General features: G+C 38.5%; 1 protein-coding gene across 1 annotated transcript in view; it reads left to right on the plus strand.

Annotated features, from left to right (window-relative positions):
- LOC131698848 (endothelin-converting enzyme 1-like) overlaps nt 1-18,392 on the plus strand; it is a 42,281-nt gene that overhangs the window by 11,499 nt on the left and 12,390 nt on the right. The window contains 5 exon segments of the mRNA XM_058993344.1: nt 9,749-9,832; nt 14,014-14,155; nt 16,080-16,292; nt 17,396-17,520; nt 17,989-18,135. Coding sequence (XP_058849327.1) covers nt 9,749-9,832; nt 14,014-14,155; nt 16,080-16,292; nt 17,396-17,520; nt 17,989-18,135 — 711 coding nt within the window.

Consider the following 18,392-nt stretch of genomic DNA (forward strand, 5'->3'; position numbering starts at 1 on the left):
AAGTAGAGTACACAGAAGCTAAACTATGAAAAAAGCAAATTGTAAAATGAATGAGATTGTTTGTTTACTGCAGCTTTAAACTGCATACTTACTTAGTCATGCTTACTGGTAATGCAGATTCAAATCATATTTTCATAAATAGACTGATGAGTAACAATTTCATGTTTTTTGCAGTTAGTAACTTTTACATACAGACGTGCTCAGATTTGTTGGTACCCTTACAGTTCATTGAAATAATGCTTCATTCCTCCTGAAAAGTGATGAAATTAAAAACTATTTTATCATGTATACTTGCATGCCTTTGGTATGTCATAGAATAAAGCAAAGAAGCTGTGAAAAGAGATGAATTATTGCTTATTCTACAAAGATATTCTAAAATGGCCTGGACACATTTGTTGGTACCCCTTAGAAAAGATAATAAATAATTGGATTATAGTGATATTTCAAACGAATTAGTTTCTTTAATTAGTATCACACGTGTCTCCAATCTTGTAATCAGTCATTCAGCCTATTTAAATGGAGAAAAGTAGTCACTGTGCTGTTTGGTATCATTGTGTGCACCACACTGAACATGGACCAGAGAAAGCAAAGGAGAGAGTTGTCTGAGGAGATCAGAAAGAAAATAATAGACAAGCATGGTAAAGGTAAAGGCTACAAGACCATCTCCAAGCAGCTTGATGTTCCTGTGACAACAGTTGCAAATATTATTAAGAAGTTTAAGGTCCATGGAACTGTAGCCAACCTCCCTGGGCGCGGCCGCAAGAGGAAAATCGACCCCAGATTGAACAGAAGGATAGTGCGAATGGTAGAAAAAGAACCAAGGATAACTGCCAAAGAGATACAAGCTGAACTCCAAGGTGAAGGTACGTCAGTTTCTGATCGCACCATCCGTCGCTTTTTGAGCGAAAGTGGGCTTCATGGAAGAAGACCCAGGAGGACTCCACTTTTGACAGAAAAACATAAAAAAGCCAGACTGGAATTTGCTAAAATGCATATTGACAAGCCACAATCCTTCTGGGAGAATGTCCTTTGGACAGATGAGTCAAAACTGGAGCTTTTTAGCAAGTCACATCAGCTCTATGTTCACAGACGAAAAAATGAAGCTTTCAAAGAAAAGAACACCATACCTACAGTGAAACATGGAGGAGGCTCGGTTATGTTTTGGGGCTGCTTTGCTGCGCCTGGCACAGGGTGCCTTGAATCTGTGCAGGGCACAATGAAATCTCAAGACTATCAAGGCATTCTGGAGCGAAACGTACTGCCCAGTGTCAGAAAGCTCTGTCTCAGTCGCAGGTCATGGGTCCTCCAACAGGATAATGACCCAAAACACACAGCTAAAAGCACCCAAGAATGGATAAGAACAAAACATTGGATTATTCTGAAGTGGCCTTCTATGAGTCCTGATCTGAATCCTATCGAACATCTATGGAAAGAGCTGAAACTTGCAGTCTGGAGAAGGCACTCATCAAACCTAAGACAGCTGGAGCAGTTTGCTCAGGAAGAGTGGGCCAAACTACCTGTAAACAGGTGCAGAAGTCTCATTGAGAGCTACAGAAAACGTTTGATTGCAGTGATTGCCTCTAAAGGTTGTGCAACAAAATATTAGGTTAGCGGTCCCATCATTTTTGTCCATGCCATTTTCATTTTTTTTCTTATTTACAATATTATGTTGAATAAAAAATCAAAAGCAAAGTCTGATTTCTATTAAATATGGAATAAACAATGGTGGATGCCAATTACTTTTGTCAGTTTCAAGTTAATTCAGAGAAAATTGTGCATTCTTCGTTTTTTGTGGAGGGGTACCAACAAATTTGAGCACGTCTGTATAAACAAAACAATGCTGATCGCATTACTGGATTATACTGTTGTACACAATGGAAATGATTCATAGTGGCATATCTTTAAGCCATATTAAGCTCATTGAAATATTTCTGCAGTTGATATCACATTGTATTAACATGTTCTGTACTTGTTTACATTACTACTAAAAAAGCAAATGCAAGTTAACAATTGTTCACGTTTTATTAATTGTATGGTATTTGAATCGCGGCCTATGTCTTAAGGTATGTATCATATGGTGAATCCAAAGGTACGCCCCCTTATGCATCTGAACTCAAAGATGCAGGCTCCACAAACAGCAGCTTTCATTGTTGCACTGAGTGGGTGGATACCTTTAGGCTCCCCAAGGATCGCTCAAGCACCACATGTGCCAGACCTGGTTATTGTTTGTGCTTGAGATTATTAATGCATACTTGTGGCCAATTCCATTACAGATTGTGCTGGCAACTGGAGCTCCTCTGGCACTGAAGGCATTGCTTTCAAAACTAATGTTCACTTCTATGAGAGTTACCACCCGACTTGGAGTCAATTATAATTACAAATACAATTACAGCAGCATTGTTCACTGAAATTCCAATTCCAATTCCAGTTACAATGATAGTTTGTCCAATTGCAATTCCAGTTACTACTGCAGAATTACAAATTGAATTACTATTATACTAAAGTAACATACACAACTATCCACGTTAACATGTTCACTCTATTTATTCTAAATAACCCAATAATCACATGTACAAATACACAAACATGCTGGAGAACCTTTTATTTGTTTCAAACAAATAGGGTCACTAAAAGTCGAAAAATCTGAGAATAATGATCGCTCAATATAAAACACAACATGGAACTGCGAATGATCAAGCTTGGAATGTTCTGTAATTGAATTGTAATTGGTCAGTTATATGGTATAATTACAATTGCAATTCCATTTAAATGGCAATTCATTCTGAATTACACAGTTACAATTGTAACTGAGTCCAAGTCTGGTTACCACCGTTACCTGAAAAAGAAATCAATGTAATGTGTGCTAGCACACACTTTATGTGACTGGACTGTCCCTGGCTAATTTTAATTTGTCATGTGATCCCTGATATAAAAGCTGTATCTCCCTGATGCGAGTTTCATATCTGGCAGCCTTGAAGTGTTCATAGCTGGCAAAATAATTCCATTAGCACAGAGGTTACACAGAGGTTTTGAAAGAGCATGTGTTATGTATTTTTATTTTAAAACATGGTATCTGGTAATGCATTGGGTTACAGAAAGCTCTCAGTTTCTATGGCTTGCTCTCAGGAAGTCTTTTACACTTGCTCTTCCTAGTCATTTCAAGACATGCTAATGGCTACAGCAAAGCATGTCAGTCAAAAGGGGAAGCAGCTGGTTGATTGACTGCAAAACAGGAGTAAATTTCAACCTCCAGGGGGTAGGATCAAGGAAGTGCAGCACTACATGAAAACATGGCCTACAAACAGAGAATTCTCACTGTTTTGTTGAGGTTGTGTTTTAAAATAAAATAAAAATACATGCTTTCTGTAACACATGTTTCTTCCCAAACTGCAAAATGTTTTTTGTACAGTTTGTACATTTTGTAGATTTCCCAGCTGTTAACCCAAGGTCTTTGGGCTCCTGCCAGCCTAGGTCTTCATGCTCTTACAACACTAGTCAGACTGTTATTAATATTATATAAATCGAGATAATTAGTGTGTTCTGTTTTGTATTGAATTTAAGATTTGCAGTAACATGTCTTCTATTTACGGCATTGAAGCTGCACTCTGCAGTCTAGCCAAGACATATTTGGAATATCAGAAATCCTTCTCATTCTGGTAATGAAATGTGGCATTTCCTGAAGAAATCTATAATACATGTGTGTTATCTCCTGCAGGGATACAGGTCCCTGGCAACAGTGATGTATCTCATCCCATACACAAGTATGAATGTTATCTAACCCTGGCTTTCAAATCTCTTGGCCTTGTTCGCATTATTATTGATTCCGCTTTTTACATGTTTGTTATAAGTGGATACACTTCTGTGTCCTGGTACCTGTAGGTCTCATGGAGGGCAGCATTGTGGAGTAGTGGTTAGGGCTCTGGCCTCTTGACCGGAGGGTCGTGGGTTCACTCCCAGGTGGGGGACACTGCTGCTGTATCCTTGAGCAAGGTACTTTACCTAGATTGTTCCAGTAAAAAAAAAAGAAAACTGTATAAATGGGTAATTGTATGTAAAAAAAAATGTGTAAAAAAAAATAATGTAATTGTATGTAAAAATAATGTGATATCTTGTAACAATTGTAAGTCGCCCTGGATAAGGGTGTCTGCTAAGAAATAAATAACAATAAATAATGGTGGGACTCAAGAGATCCTTCCATCACTGTCACTATAATCCCATTTACATGGTTAGAAACTCACACTTGTCTCACCTTAGTAAATTTAGGATTACAAGTTGTTAGTTGGAATTAAAAGGAGTTTGATTTTTATTTGGATCGTTTTTCAATAATATACTTAATTGAGTTCTGAAACCCAGGTCTGGATGCGGGACTAGCGTGCATTTCGGAGCTTGAATTTACAAACGCAAGGTCAAAATATACTTTGAACTGATGCACTTTGTTACCATGCAAACGCAGTTCTGCAAGCACAGCTGTGTTTTGTTCATTCAGCAGTACATTAGTGCCGGGTGATTTGTGTGTGCTGTAACTATATCAATATGTTTTTAAATGTGTCCATGCAGGATAACCCTGTTACAGATGTGTTTAGTCTTTAAACAATGCTTTTGTATTTGTTTGTGTGTGTGTATATGTATATATGTATGTGTGTGTGTGTGTGTGTGTGTGTGTGTGTGTGTGTGTGTGTATATATATATATATATATATATATATATATATATATATATACACACAGTACTGTGCAAAAGTTTTAGGCAGGTGTGAAAAAATGCTGTAAAGTAAGAATGCTTTCAAAAATAGACATGTTAATAGTTTATATTTATCAATTAACAAAATGCAAAGTGAGTGAACAGAAGAAAAATCTACATCAAATCAATATTTGGTGTGACCACCCTTTGCCTTCAAAACAGCATCAATGTTTCAATCTACATATTGAATTGATGATCATTAGCACCTGTTTGGTATAATTGTTTAATCATACACCTGACTATATGCCTACAAAATCCCTGACTTTGTGCAAGTGTACCTGGAAGAATTGATGCTGTTTTGAAGGCAAAGGGTGGTCACACCAAATATGGATTTGATTTAGAATTTTCTTCTGTTCACTCACTTTGCATTTTGTTAATTGATAAATATAATCTATTAACATGTCTATTTTTGAAAGCATTCTTACTTTACAGCATTTTTTCACACCTGCCTAAAACTTTTGCACGGTACTGTGTGTATATATGTATATATATATATATATATATATATATATATATATATATATATATATATATATATATATATATATATATATATATATAAACAAACAATATATATATATATATATATATATATATATATATATAAACAAACAATATATATATATATATATATATATATATATATATATATATATATCAATGAATGTGAACTGTCTGTTGCATGGCTCTAGTTTCGTCCTTTTTTGGCGTCGGCCCTGAAAGACTGGATGGGACTGGATTATCTTTCACAGAACTGCGTGGGTTTGGCTGACCTTTATAACAATTCCTTGTCTCTGTGTTTGTTACCAAGGGAGCCCCTTTAAAGTATATTAACCAGCAATTATTCCTACATTGGAACCACACACCATACAGCAGGAACAGCACTCACTGATTTCAGTTCAGGACAGGATATTTCTACTGTATATCAATCATAAACAGAGCTTGAAATTGACTTTGGCTCTTAGATATTCAAATATTTAGATTAGATATATTGTTTTTTAAATCATTGATCACTCAAGAGCTAGGTTTAAAGTAAACTGAACTATGCACACTGTATAAACACTTGTATACATGTAGAGACATCATTTATTTTGATTGTGAAACCAGTAAATTGTCTTGACTACAGAACCACCTGCCAATCAAGCACCTTGTATGTCTTGTTTATTATGACTGAAACTGGGAACAGGGAGAGTCTTTATATAATCCAGAATACATTTCAGAGAATCCAGTTAAATGAATCGTTCATGTGAGGGGCAGTCCATTCACACCGAAGTGTGTGTGACATATGGCAGGTGTGTTCAACCAGCTTGTTGTGATTCTGCCACATTCAGCTGAAACGTTCTTGTTTCCTTTTTGCACCAGCCGGGAAATGAATACATAAAAACACGTGCATTTAGCCAGATCCTGTTTCCCGGCTTTCAGATTTCTCACAGTTGCAAGTATTTGTGCATCATTTCCTCGCTGTGCAAGTTCTCAGCTGAGTCAGTTTGCATATTAGTATTATTACATGGGCCCCTGTTATTAAGCTAAGTGACTTGCATATAAAACATGATAAAGTTTACAAAGTAAAATGGTGAAAGCATATTTAAAATAATGAAATCATATGAATTTGTTTTTTTAAATATAAGGGTTTTTCAGTATTTTTATCCAAGAAAATGTAATACATGTGTTAAAAACACAGTTAATACTGAACAGTTAGTGAAAGTGTTAAATCCATGCTGGATAGCTTTCCTCTGTGTTTTGCAGTGTTGTTTTCTTCCATTTTGATTTGTTTGTTGAGGTTGATGGCACAAAGTCCCTCCACGTCATTCGGATATCTCTTGTATGCAGTTCTGGTGCAGTGGCAGGTATTTGAGTTCAAATTCTCAGTTGCATTTTCTGCAGTCTTCTGAAATGGAGTACTGTACGTAAACACATTTGTGAATTACTTAATCGTGAGACTTTATTTGTATTAAGGATATCCATACTGTCTCTGATTGCCCATGTTCTCAGCTAGCATGTATTTCCTTATACTGTTAAGGTTTCAAATTGATAATGTTCAAATTAAACGTAGTTTTCTGTCAGCTATGGAAGGGGGGTCAACCAATCTCATTTTTCCACTAATTTGTAACAAGCAGCAAGATTAGCTCCCTCTGGTGGACCCTAGGAGTCTGCACCTCATTGCCTGTGAAATAGGCTTTCTGGTTGAAATACTAAACATATTAAAATAAGATTATAAAACTAAATAACAGATCTTTTTGACTTCCCAGTCCTAGTTGCTCCAATTGTGCGAGGTCTGCATGCAGATCACACACACATGTTAAGAGGTTCATTTTTCACCACCTGAACCTGAAATATCCTGTTCCATTTTGTGAAGTCTATTCAGAGCCTGCCTCTACAGTAGCTCCACTCAGTGATGGAAAGATATAAAGAGTGGAGCCTACTAGCATAGTTTTGACATCATTGCACTCGAAGATACAGAGAAGGGCAACTCGGCTGATCCCAGGACGTCATGACATGAGCTATGAAGACAGGTTAAAAGAATTAAACCAGCCTAGAAAAAAAGAAGGGAAAGAGGGGACTTGATTGAAGTCTTTAAAATTATAAATGATACAGATAAAGTTAACCCGAGACACTACTTCAAATTTAGCACAGAGAGAAGAACAAGAGGACAGAATGGAAGCTGAGTAAAAGTAAGTTTAGAACGGAAGGTAGGAAGCATTCTTTTACACAGAGAGTTATAAATGCATGGAATAGCCTAGCAGGTGACATTTAAAAAAAGACTAGATTCTGTGCTTTTAAATTAGACCCCCCCCCCCCCCCCCCATTGTAGGAAGAATGGTGTGCTAACAAGGGACGAGCCTTGATGGGCCGAATGGTTCTTCTGCACTTCAGTAAAGGTATGAGAGCGAGATTAATTTGATTATTAGTCACCTTCAACACCTATGTGAGCTACATGCTGACACTTGCATTGTGATGAGCTAGTTTAGTTTACTGCCGCTGCTAATGAGATGCATTGCAGTGTTTTTTTTGTTGTTGTTTTTTTAATCATACCATTGGCTCACATTGACGATGCAAAAAGCTCTTGCGGGGAAGTATTGATACAGCAAATATGCCTGTTTTGCTGTGGAACTCGAAACATAGTACTAGGTACTGCATTGATTAGTGTTCTTGAATGAAATGTATTCAGTAGGTTGTTACATCATCATCATCATCATCATCATCATCATCTGTACACACACACATTACAATGTTCTGTATGTTATACAGTAGTGTTCAAAAGTTTGGAAACAAATGATTTACAGCAAGAATAAGTGTGGGGATTGTAGTGCCCATTTTTCCACACTCAGACCCCTAACTTACTAAATACCCTGGTATCTCTGACTAGATAATCATATTTAAAAATATGCTAAATATTTTAACGAGCAAGACATCTCCCAAGTAGAATGGTACCCCGAAGTGTTCTCCTTTTCTAGGAAAGCAGTACAAATGGGGATGGGGAGTTTGATACCAGATAACTTCACTCAGACTACTTGCTCACTTAATATCTTGGTATCCATGAATAGAAAATTGACTCGTCTTTAAAAATATGCAAGAGATTTTATTGAACAGTCTCTCCCACAAGTGCTGGGTACCCCAAATGTATTTCTACTTTATATTCTGATCACTTCAGTACTGTACGGCAAATTACTTGCATGTAAATGTTCATATCTTATGTGTTCCCAAAGTGATATTAAGTGGATTTGAAGTGGGAGTTATAATAACAGCATTTCAATGGGGTGGTACAGCTGCTTTAAATGTGTACTGCGTTATAAATGTCCTGTTTAAAATTAAAATCTATACTTTTTTGATTTCCATTAAAGTTCCTCAAAGTTTACAAACATGTGTCTTTTAATAAGAGTCAAAAAGGTCTGTGCCAAAGAAAAATCTTTGTTTAGATTTTGTACCGGTACAACAAACTAAAAAAGGAAGCCAATTTTCTTATTTGAATGCAGGAAAAAAAAATCGGCAATACATTTGAAGAGGCCAACCACACATTTACTTTAAGCTGTGACTAGATTTCAGGTGTCAATGCAGATAGTCTGGTTTTATAGGAATGTTAATGTCCTTGGTGATAAAGCTATGAGAACCAAAGGAAACTCTGGAGAAATTTGTAGTAAACAGATGTGGAGGATTTCTTAAAAACAAGATTGAGAAATTATTCTGACTATTATTATTATTATTATTATTATTATTATTATTATTATTATTATTATTATTATTATTATTATTATTATTATTATTTATTATTTATTATTTATTATTATTATTATTATTATTATTATTTATTTCTTAGGTATCCTTTTATTCTTGCTACTGGGCTTGGCTTCAACACATGCCCTCAGGGACCCAAAGCAATGCATGCAGGGGGGTGGGGGGGTTCGGAACAGGGGAGTGTTTATGATACAACCCAGTTTATGGGCCCTCAGATTACAGTAACCAGGGCAACAGGGAATGGGTAGGGGAGGAGCTGTGTGAAATGGCTTGGAATGCAAGGGGGCGAATGATAAGGGGAAGGCGGGATTACCTCAAGCAAGTTGCCTCCCAGTTTGAGCTGAACCACATTGTGGAATGCACGCACACTGCACTAAGGTTTATCAAGGAGTTGTGCTTCCTGTTTTTGTTGGAGTTGTGTGTTCAGCTGTTCGGAGGAGCCCCTTGTTTAAAGATTTAAAACTTTGGGGAGTAGGCAGCATTGTAGCCAGGCTGGCATATCCAAAGTGGTGTTGTTTAAAAACAGTGCGTGCTTCCCAGGAAAATAACTGCAAGGAGTTCCCACATGGGTAGAAAGTCTGCCTAGATCCTGGTGAGATTAAAAAAAAAGGATTTGGGTGTGGGGGGAGGAGTGCAGAGACTGGATTCTGTTGTCGCATAAAAACCAGGCAGGTTTCTCGACGAACTTCAACAGGTTCTGACTCCTGAGAGGAAGGTTGCTGTACATGCACACATGGAGATACTAAGAGAGTCTTTTCTACACTTGACCCTTCAGATGTCTGCCTATAAGCGGGCCACGTTTGAGGAGGATGACCTTGTGGACTCTCCAGTAGATGAGGTGTACCCCAACGGGATGCAGGTAGGACATCTCCTAATCTCTCATTTGCTTGCGTAAAACTTGATCTGAAACAGGATCAGGGCTCCAAGCCTGTGTGATCGAACCCAGAAAGCTGCTCAGGTGTTAACTTGTGGACCTGAAAAAAAAGTTATCTTAAATATGTGTTTGATTTTGTATTGATGGTCTTTTTTTTTCAAGCTACTGTGAATTCACAGCTCTTCCAGCTATTTTAATACTGCACTTAAGCTGTGTCTTTGCTTTCATGAATTAATATAAAGAAACACAGAGAGATGGTCACTGGAAATACCTGTGACTGGTTACTGAGAACAATACTTCCAGAAGCGACTTCCTTGGTAACCAGTTACTGTTTTTCCAATGACTTGTTTGCTTCGCTCCGTTCCTTCACTTGACCTATTTTTGGGGTAAATTTAAGAACAAATGCCCCACCCTGTCATTTAGCTGTAGGGTATTATTTGCTCCCACTGTTTATCACATTGAGCATCGCCATGGTTTGTGGTTCGATATTTTCATTCTTGCAGGATGTTAAGCCCACGGAATCCAGGCAAATTAGTGGTGCACTGTTGCACTCTAGAAGATGGAAATATAATTTAGAGCATCGGTATGTAACAAGATTAAAGAGTAAGTAGCGGGGTTCTGAAAAATATAGCATTATACGTCCCCACGTGCTGCTACAACTGTTTAAATAGCGTACCTGTTAATGTTCTTTTCATTGTTAACATGCAACTTTTTACACTCATAACTTTAAAGTCTGTTTCAAAGTTCTTTTCAAAATGTCCGCTCTAGTGCACTGAGGTTTGAAATCTGTCCTCTAGTCTAAACCACTTCAGGAAGAGTGATGTTAAAAACAACAAAACAAACAAGAAGTGCTCTGGCTTTTCTGTTCCATACCACATCATGGATCGTTATTGCTGTTTGACAATGTGGGCAATAATCTTACACTATCAGAGCACTAGAGCGGACATTTTGAAAAGAGCTTTGAAACAGACTTTAAAGTTACAAGTGTCAAAAGTTGTCAGGATGTTAACAATGAAAACAAAAATTACAGGTATGTTATTTAAACAGTTGTAGCGATGTTTAAGGGCTTAAAATAGATCTTTAAAATAGACACCACTTGACTTAGAACACCATCTTGTTGCAATGCCAGACTGTTCTTAAAAACCTGCACAGCCTGCTAGAAAAGTAAATTGTTACGTAAATATCAACGGATATAATAATTAAACCATATAATAATTAAGTGATATGTGTCATCACTGCACATTATGTAAGTGAAAGTATTTAATAATTAACAAGTATATCAGTATATCTATTATTATTTTTTTTTCATTTTTAGGTTAATAAATTCACACAATGACACACACATAATATAATATGATAAATCAATGGACAATGTCTATAGATGCAATGCGGATTTAGGAAACTCCATGCTCAATATCTATTGGTTTTCTGGCCACCTTTCTCCCCTTATAGCCAGCTTACGAAGCCATGCTTCTTTTTCATTTAAAAGACTTGTATTTTTCCAGTTTAATAATATAACTATAATTTACAGGTTAGGAAGGCAGTAGAAATCAAATATAATGTAGTATTTTTAAGATGGATTGTATAAGTAACAGAACTGACTTCAATGAACCTTGGAATTGGTAACCTAGAATGTCTTCCTTAAAATGTTGGACCACAATGTAAAGAATCTTCATGTTGCTATATTATCTGTAGTGTGGTGCTCGGTATGTAGAACTATCTCATTTTGAATGACCACCATTACTTTACTATGTAATAAATCATGCAATGGGTACAGCAGCATTGGATAGAGGTCATGGAGTGTGCTCCAGTGCTGTGAGATTTGATTTTTGGGTTGCACAGGCAGGACCATGATGTCCTCACCCCTTCAGGAGTGCTGGATGTTTACCTGCCGTGATGTCATCGTCAGTCACACCATGTTCCCATAGTAACCGAGATAAGGCCTCCAGAGTCCTGTCATTCCTTAACAATGCCCTAGAATGTGTGATAAGGTGGAGAAGGCCACAAGTTTCAATATGTATCCCATACAGGTTTCACCCCAGTTTACATGTTTTATGAAGTGTGTGGCCTTTGAAATTGCAAACAGTAACAGTTAAGACACCTACTGCTGCAAATAGCAGCGGGCACAGACTGACATCATGAAAATCTGGCTCTTTTAATTGAAAGGGGTTACAGCTAATGAAATAATCCCATGTTTTGATAAATGCATGTGGTTTTTTAAACATGTATTTTTCTCTGGGTCATTTAAGGTTAACACTGCCTTTGGTTCCCCCGATAACAGTTTGCCATGGTGTTTTTGCACAGCCTTTTTCCAGTTTTCTCATGCTTGTCTGTAATTGACCGTACTTTGCTATGCTTTTACTATGGGGTGCTTTTCTAAGGGTCGTGTTGATGTCAGTCGTTTGAAAAGCATCTGCTTGTTGAATGACTGCAAGGAAGACGTTCAATCTGTTTCCTCTAATGACTGGAATGCTTTACAGCCAGTGACAGTCTACCTGAAAGTAAGGTACAAGATAATACTAAATTGCACATGTGAGACCTACATACCATATTGAAGAGCACCACCTGTACGATTTATGGAATTATTTGCTCTAACCCTTTCACTTTTAGTTTTTTACTGCCACACACTTTGGTGCTCGCCTGCTGTGCCATGGAAAAAAAAACATTTGTCAAAACAAATTCCAAGCACACACCATTAAAGTATGGATATCTAGGTGTGTGCCGATTTTACTTGTATTTTTTGAGTTATTACCTTTTCAGAAGTTTGAAGTTGTTAGGTAAGAATGGAATTGAATGAAACATGTGGATTACTCAACACAAAACTATGTGGCCCCTCGGTTTCCCTTGTTTACACTATTGAGTATCAATCGAAAAAACTCATTTGTATTTGTGTTTTTTACTTTCCTTCGTTTCCTTGGAATGTGTCATCTCTGCAGTGAATTGTGTTATTGTAGTCCTAGGCCAGGTGTTATCTCTGATTAAACTCAGCAAAGAATTGCATATCCCAGTTTCCACAGCGGTAGCTGGCACCTTTATGTGATGACTCAGTTGCATTTGCTAGCTTTTTAAAATATTTCCATTGTCAGTTTACAGTCTCTGTCTGTGCCCCGGATGAGAGCAAAATTGTCTTCCAATTGGCTTTTAAAACACTGAATTCAGAAGTTAATTGCCATTGTTTGGTATTCAATTGTAAAGGTGAGGCAAGGGCAGCTTTTCTTGTTTTTGAAATCCACACATTAATAAATAGGTGTGTTTTCATTTATTTAATACCTGCTGACAAATACTACTTAAAGGTAATTACTGAGAAAATAGGATTCTCAACACACCCCTGTGGATGTCATCTCAGAAGACATTGGATGCAGTGGTAAAATCAAGATTTCTGGACTGGTGTGATAGAGCAAGTATGGATGATCCACTGACAAATGGAGATACTCAGAAGTGACGTTGTCCACGCCACACAGACACCCAGGTTCATTTACAGAGCAACAGCAATCCTGGGGCACTACCAGCAGTGATAGGGCAACAGTGACACACACAAGTGAACAAAAGCAAACAAGACACTACCCACTGACACACGCCCAAACGATCTGTTCAAGTGGGACTTAAAAATCCCTAAACTAATCCCTGTTCCTTTTCAGACGATAAAACCCTGATCCTGATTCCCCACACGGTGATCAGCGGTTTTGGTTTTTCTTTCTATTGGTAGCGGGGACTGATCATGTCCTGGCTCTCAGCAGAACCCCAGTGAGTCGGCGCCTCCCCTTTTTATAGTGAGACGCTCTGCTGGGACACACCCACCAAACTCAACAGATAGTGCAGCTCAGGTGGAGCGTCTGGCTCTCTCCTGCAAACGTACGCCTGCACCCGAGAAGCCAGTGAGAACCTGTCCCTGGTACAGCAGGATTTCAGAAACAGCTGACCAGTCTTTTTCATAACACTTTTTCTGTTTCCAGTCTCTGCACTGTCAAATAAGTATATTTCCCCAGAAAAAGGCAGTGTGCTTTTAAAGAGACCACAATTATTAAAATAAGACGCTGTTATAACCTTAATTTGTAACAGTAAATTTATGACAAGATCTCATTTAGAGACAGTAAAATGACAAGGCCTCTTGCACAAGGCACTGAAAATGCTATTGAACTTGACCGCCTGTTTGTCTGTGTGTCTAGGTAAGTTTTGGTGGTGCAAGCCGCAGTCGGAGATGCTGGTCAGACCGGACGCACGTTGAGAAGAAGCTACTAGTAATCGTGGGAGTGCTGTCTGTCTGTCTGCTGGCCTGTATATTTGTTCTGAGCCTGCGCTACAGGAACGGTAAGTGACCCTGGGTGTATTGTCTACATGCAGTACCACAAAAATATATTTACAGGAAACCAAACTTATCCGGCCTGGTTTTGGAACCAGTCCCTCTGAAACATTACACAATAGAATTGGTGAGTGGGGAATGCAGTAGCCGTTCTTGAGGTTCAAATACAGTCAGAAGTAAAATAAAACTGGTGGTCTCAGTGAAGGCCTCAATGGACAGTAGGCCTTATCACAAAACCACAACCCCGTTTGGCTTAACTTGCATTAAATAGGCTTTCACAAAACCAGATACCAGATGCCTTGACAAGCTGGCTTTTTCATGTTGTTTTTTTTTCTTCATCATTCATTCTTGACTTCATCCTCAGAATCCCACTTCCTTGTAGTCTAATGACAATACCACAATACAAGACCGTTATGTTTGTTTCCTTGTTTGAAAGCAAAGCACCAGAGAGAAACTGGTAATGGTGCTTTTTAAAGAGGAACTCTTTATTTCTTTCACCCATGCATTCATCTCACAGAAGCACGCATTGATAAAACTGTTTTTTTTGTTTTTTTAAATCTTGCTTTCAAAACGTAGGAGTTCATGGGGACTAACTTCTTCACTGACATTCAAAATGTCCCCATTTTCCCATTGTGTGTGTCTTGTTTAAGTGCTCGGTAGACTTGAAAACCTTCTAGTCAGGAATTTAAGAATAGAACCCAACAATGGAAAGCCATAGAATTCCAGGCCTATTAAAGGGTTTATTACACAGGCTTTAGGGTCTAATGGGCAGCAAAGGGAGGTTCAGGTTTCTGGTGGGGTCCAAATACATGTGTGTGGTGGCAGAGTAAATGGATTTAAATGATTTGCTATGCTGAGGGAAGACTAGTTTGTTTTAAAGTCTTGGCTGTATTAGCCCTTTAACTTGGCTGGAGTCACCCCATGTGCCCCTAGTGGTCATATAGGTACTATTAGTATTAATGAGTAAGTAGCGGGTTTCTGAAAAATATAGCGTTCCACGTCCCCAGGTGCTGCTACAACTGTTTAAATAACGTACCTGTCATTTCTTTTAATTGTTATCATGCTGACAACTTGTTGTACTTATAACTTTAAAGTCTGTTTCAAAGCTCTTAACAATATGGGCACTCTAGTGCACTAGTAATGCAAGGATTATTGCCCACATGTCAAACAGTGCACTAGAGCAGCATGTGAGGATGTATAACGCTATATTTTTCAGAACCCAGCTGCTTTCTCTTTAACAATAGCTGTAGCCATGCCCAAGATTTCCTATAATATTCAATAGTGCACACTAGCACTTCTGTTCCAAAGGCTATTAGTTCAGCTTGGATATGAGGCTGTGAATTCTCCACCGTCCTCCCGTAGTGTTTTCATAGCTTGGGTGGTATTGACGTTGGCACAAGAGACTATCCCTACTAACTTTCCAGGGGACTCGCATGTTCAGATTTGTGACGCCAAGCAATTCCAAACAGGAAGCGCTCCCTTCTTTGGGAAACTGTTTTCCCTTTTATTTCCATCTATAAACATCCAGGGGGGAATAAAATGAATAACCAGGTTTGCAAATTCCCAGTGGAACAATCAGTGACCGCGAATTGCAGTACCACTAACAGAAGCCTAGATGGCACTGTGTCAATAAAGCTTGAGTTTTTGAAAAGAATGTTTATAATCTAACCGAAGCCCATATTGAAATCCCCATGCTGAAATTGGCTAGTACAGGAACATGTATGACCATATACCGCTGTAAACGTTAAATAGCTTTACCAATCAGTAATTAAATAACTTGGAAGAACCCTGTGCAATATTAGGTATTTAGAAAGACTTCTTGTTGGAAATATTTGTCATTTAACTTTTAAATGGAAAAGATTCATCTTAAACACTTGGACAGTACAGAGCAGCCTGTGATGCTGTCTCTCCCCCCTCTCTCTCCTCCTCCAGCTCACCCCCAACTCTGCCTGTCTGAGTCCTGTATCAAGGTTGCTAGCTCTATCCTGGGCTCTCTGGACCGCACTGTGGACCCCTGCCAGGACTTTTACTCCTTCGCCTGTGGGAGCTGGGTGAAGACCAACCCCCTGCCTGACGGCCACTCCCGCTGGGGCACATTCAACAGCCTGTGGGAGCACAACCAAGCTATCATGAAGCACCTGCTGGGTGAGGGAGGAACACGAGGGCAGCAGGGCTCCTCGCTGCAGAATCACTGCAGACGTCTTCCCTTCTATGGCCCTCAGGAGCCGGGGTAGTGGACAGGGCAATGCATATCGTTCTTCAAGCTTGTGTCTATTGAACTTCCATCTCGATTCCTGCCTTTTTTTATAAATAGATAGATGGGGTCTGACAAGATATTAGACACATTATTATTATTATTATTATTATTATTATTATTATTATTATTATTAATATTATTATTAATATTATTATTATTGATTGGGACTTGCTTAATGATGAGTAAAGTATAGTTTCAGATGAGGACAATGGCACTTAATGGGTCAATACCTGCTGGCATAAAACATGTTCGAATTACTTGGAAATGTGAGCATCTGCACAGCCCTTGTATTCAACTCATACTTTCAGGAGATTGTAGCAAACAAACTAATTCCAGAAATCCTGCCTGTTTCCTTCCATTAGCTACAGAAAACTTAAAATGTGCAGTTTTGAAAGAAACACATATTATAGCAAATACGTATTCTCATTTTAAAACATGTCTGGTACTAAGTTTAAATAAAGTTCCCAGTTGTCTTGCCTTACCCTCAGAACATTTGTTAGACTTCCTTGGCCATTTCACCTCACCGGTGTCTTTTTGGTCAAAGCATGTTCGAGGCTGAAAGCATGTTAGCCTTTGAATGGGTGTGGAAATGACTAAGGAATTGTATCTATCTGAAAGCATGGTTTGCAAACAGAAATGTATTTAACCTAGTGTAGTACCAGATATCATAGTGAAAAAAAATAATACATGTTTACTGTAAAATGTGTTTCATTCAAAACTACCTAATTTGAGACCTATATAACACACATTTCAGTACCATAACTGATTTATGGTATTAGTTTGTTAGCTACAATCGCTTTCATTATTGATATTTAATTTACACATAGAAAATTCTTACTGAATGACCTTCATTTATTGCATTTGCTATTCCTGTCAACCAATTTCCACTAGAAATGATGTCCTATATTTTATGTGGAATGTCCCGTTTTGACCCTTGAAATAAAACCGGCACCAGAGCCAGGGTAACAGTGTGCATCTCCTCCCCTGTCAGAGAACACCACCATGAACGGGACGAGCGAGGCCGAGCGCAAAGCACAGAGGTACTTCCAGTCCTGTATGAACGAGCAGAAGATAGAGGAGCTGGGAGCACAGCCCCTCAAAGACCTGATCAACCAGGTGAGTGTGCAGAGCCCAGGTCCACCACGCACGCCCGCACCTCTGCACTCTGCGGGACTGCTCTGAGATCTGGGTCGTTTGCAATATGTCTTGTTTCTGAAAAAAAGCTGCCCATATTAAAACCATAGCAAAGTGTATTAAAGCATAGGTAAGCATTGTAAAGCACAGATAGGTACGTATGGTAAAGCATATTAAGACATGGCAAACCACAGTAAATGCATGGGGAAAAGCTTGGGTAAAACTGCACATTTACTGTGGTAAACTTTTGTAAAGGATGCTCCAAGATTTGTGAAGTGATTTTAGCTGGACTTGCACTTTGATTCGCTCTGTCAGAAAGAGTAGATTGAAAAGGATCTCATTACACCTGGCTCCAAAGTATTGAGTTACACCCTGATGTAAATGAGTACCCCTGTAGTAAAGCGGTCCTGGTTAGGTGTTTTCTGATGGGTGTGCTTGTGTGTGTTTCAGACTGGGGGCTGGAATGTGACTGGTCACTGGGATAAAGATAACTTCCAGGAGGTGCTGCGCATTGTCTCTGCACAATACCGCACCTCGCCCTTCTTCTCAGTGTACGTCAGCACAGACTCCAAGAACTCCAACAGCAACATCATCCAGGTGTGTATAGACCTTCCATTACAGGGGGCAAACCACCGCACAACTATACGTTACATTTCATTTCTTGCATATTTTTTTTTCAAGAGGCTACTTCTGAAAAGATTCCTAAAAGCTAAAGTGTTTTTAAAGAAATGACCACAAAGAGTAATTTTTGCCTCCTTTGGCAAATGTGGCAACTGGGGGGTTGTAAAAGAAAAAATCTATATATACAATTGGTCAGAAAGAGGGCAGAATTTACAAATGCACATCCCTGGTGG

Source organism: Acipenser ruthenus, chromosome 20 (assembly GCF_902713425.1).
Source record: "Acipenser ruthenus chromosome 20, fAciRut3.2 maternal haplotype, whole genome shotgun sequence".
In the NCBI taxonomy this organism is placed as follows: Eukaryota; Metazoa; Chordata; class Actinopteri; order Acipenseriformes; family Acipenseridae; genus Acipenser; species Acipenser ruthenus.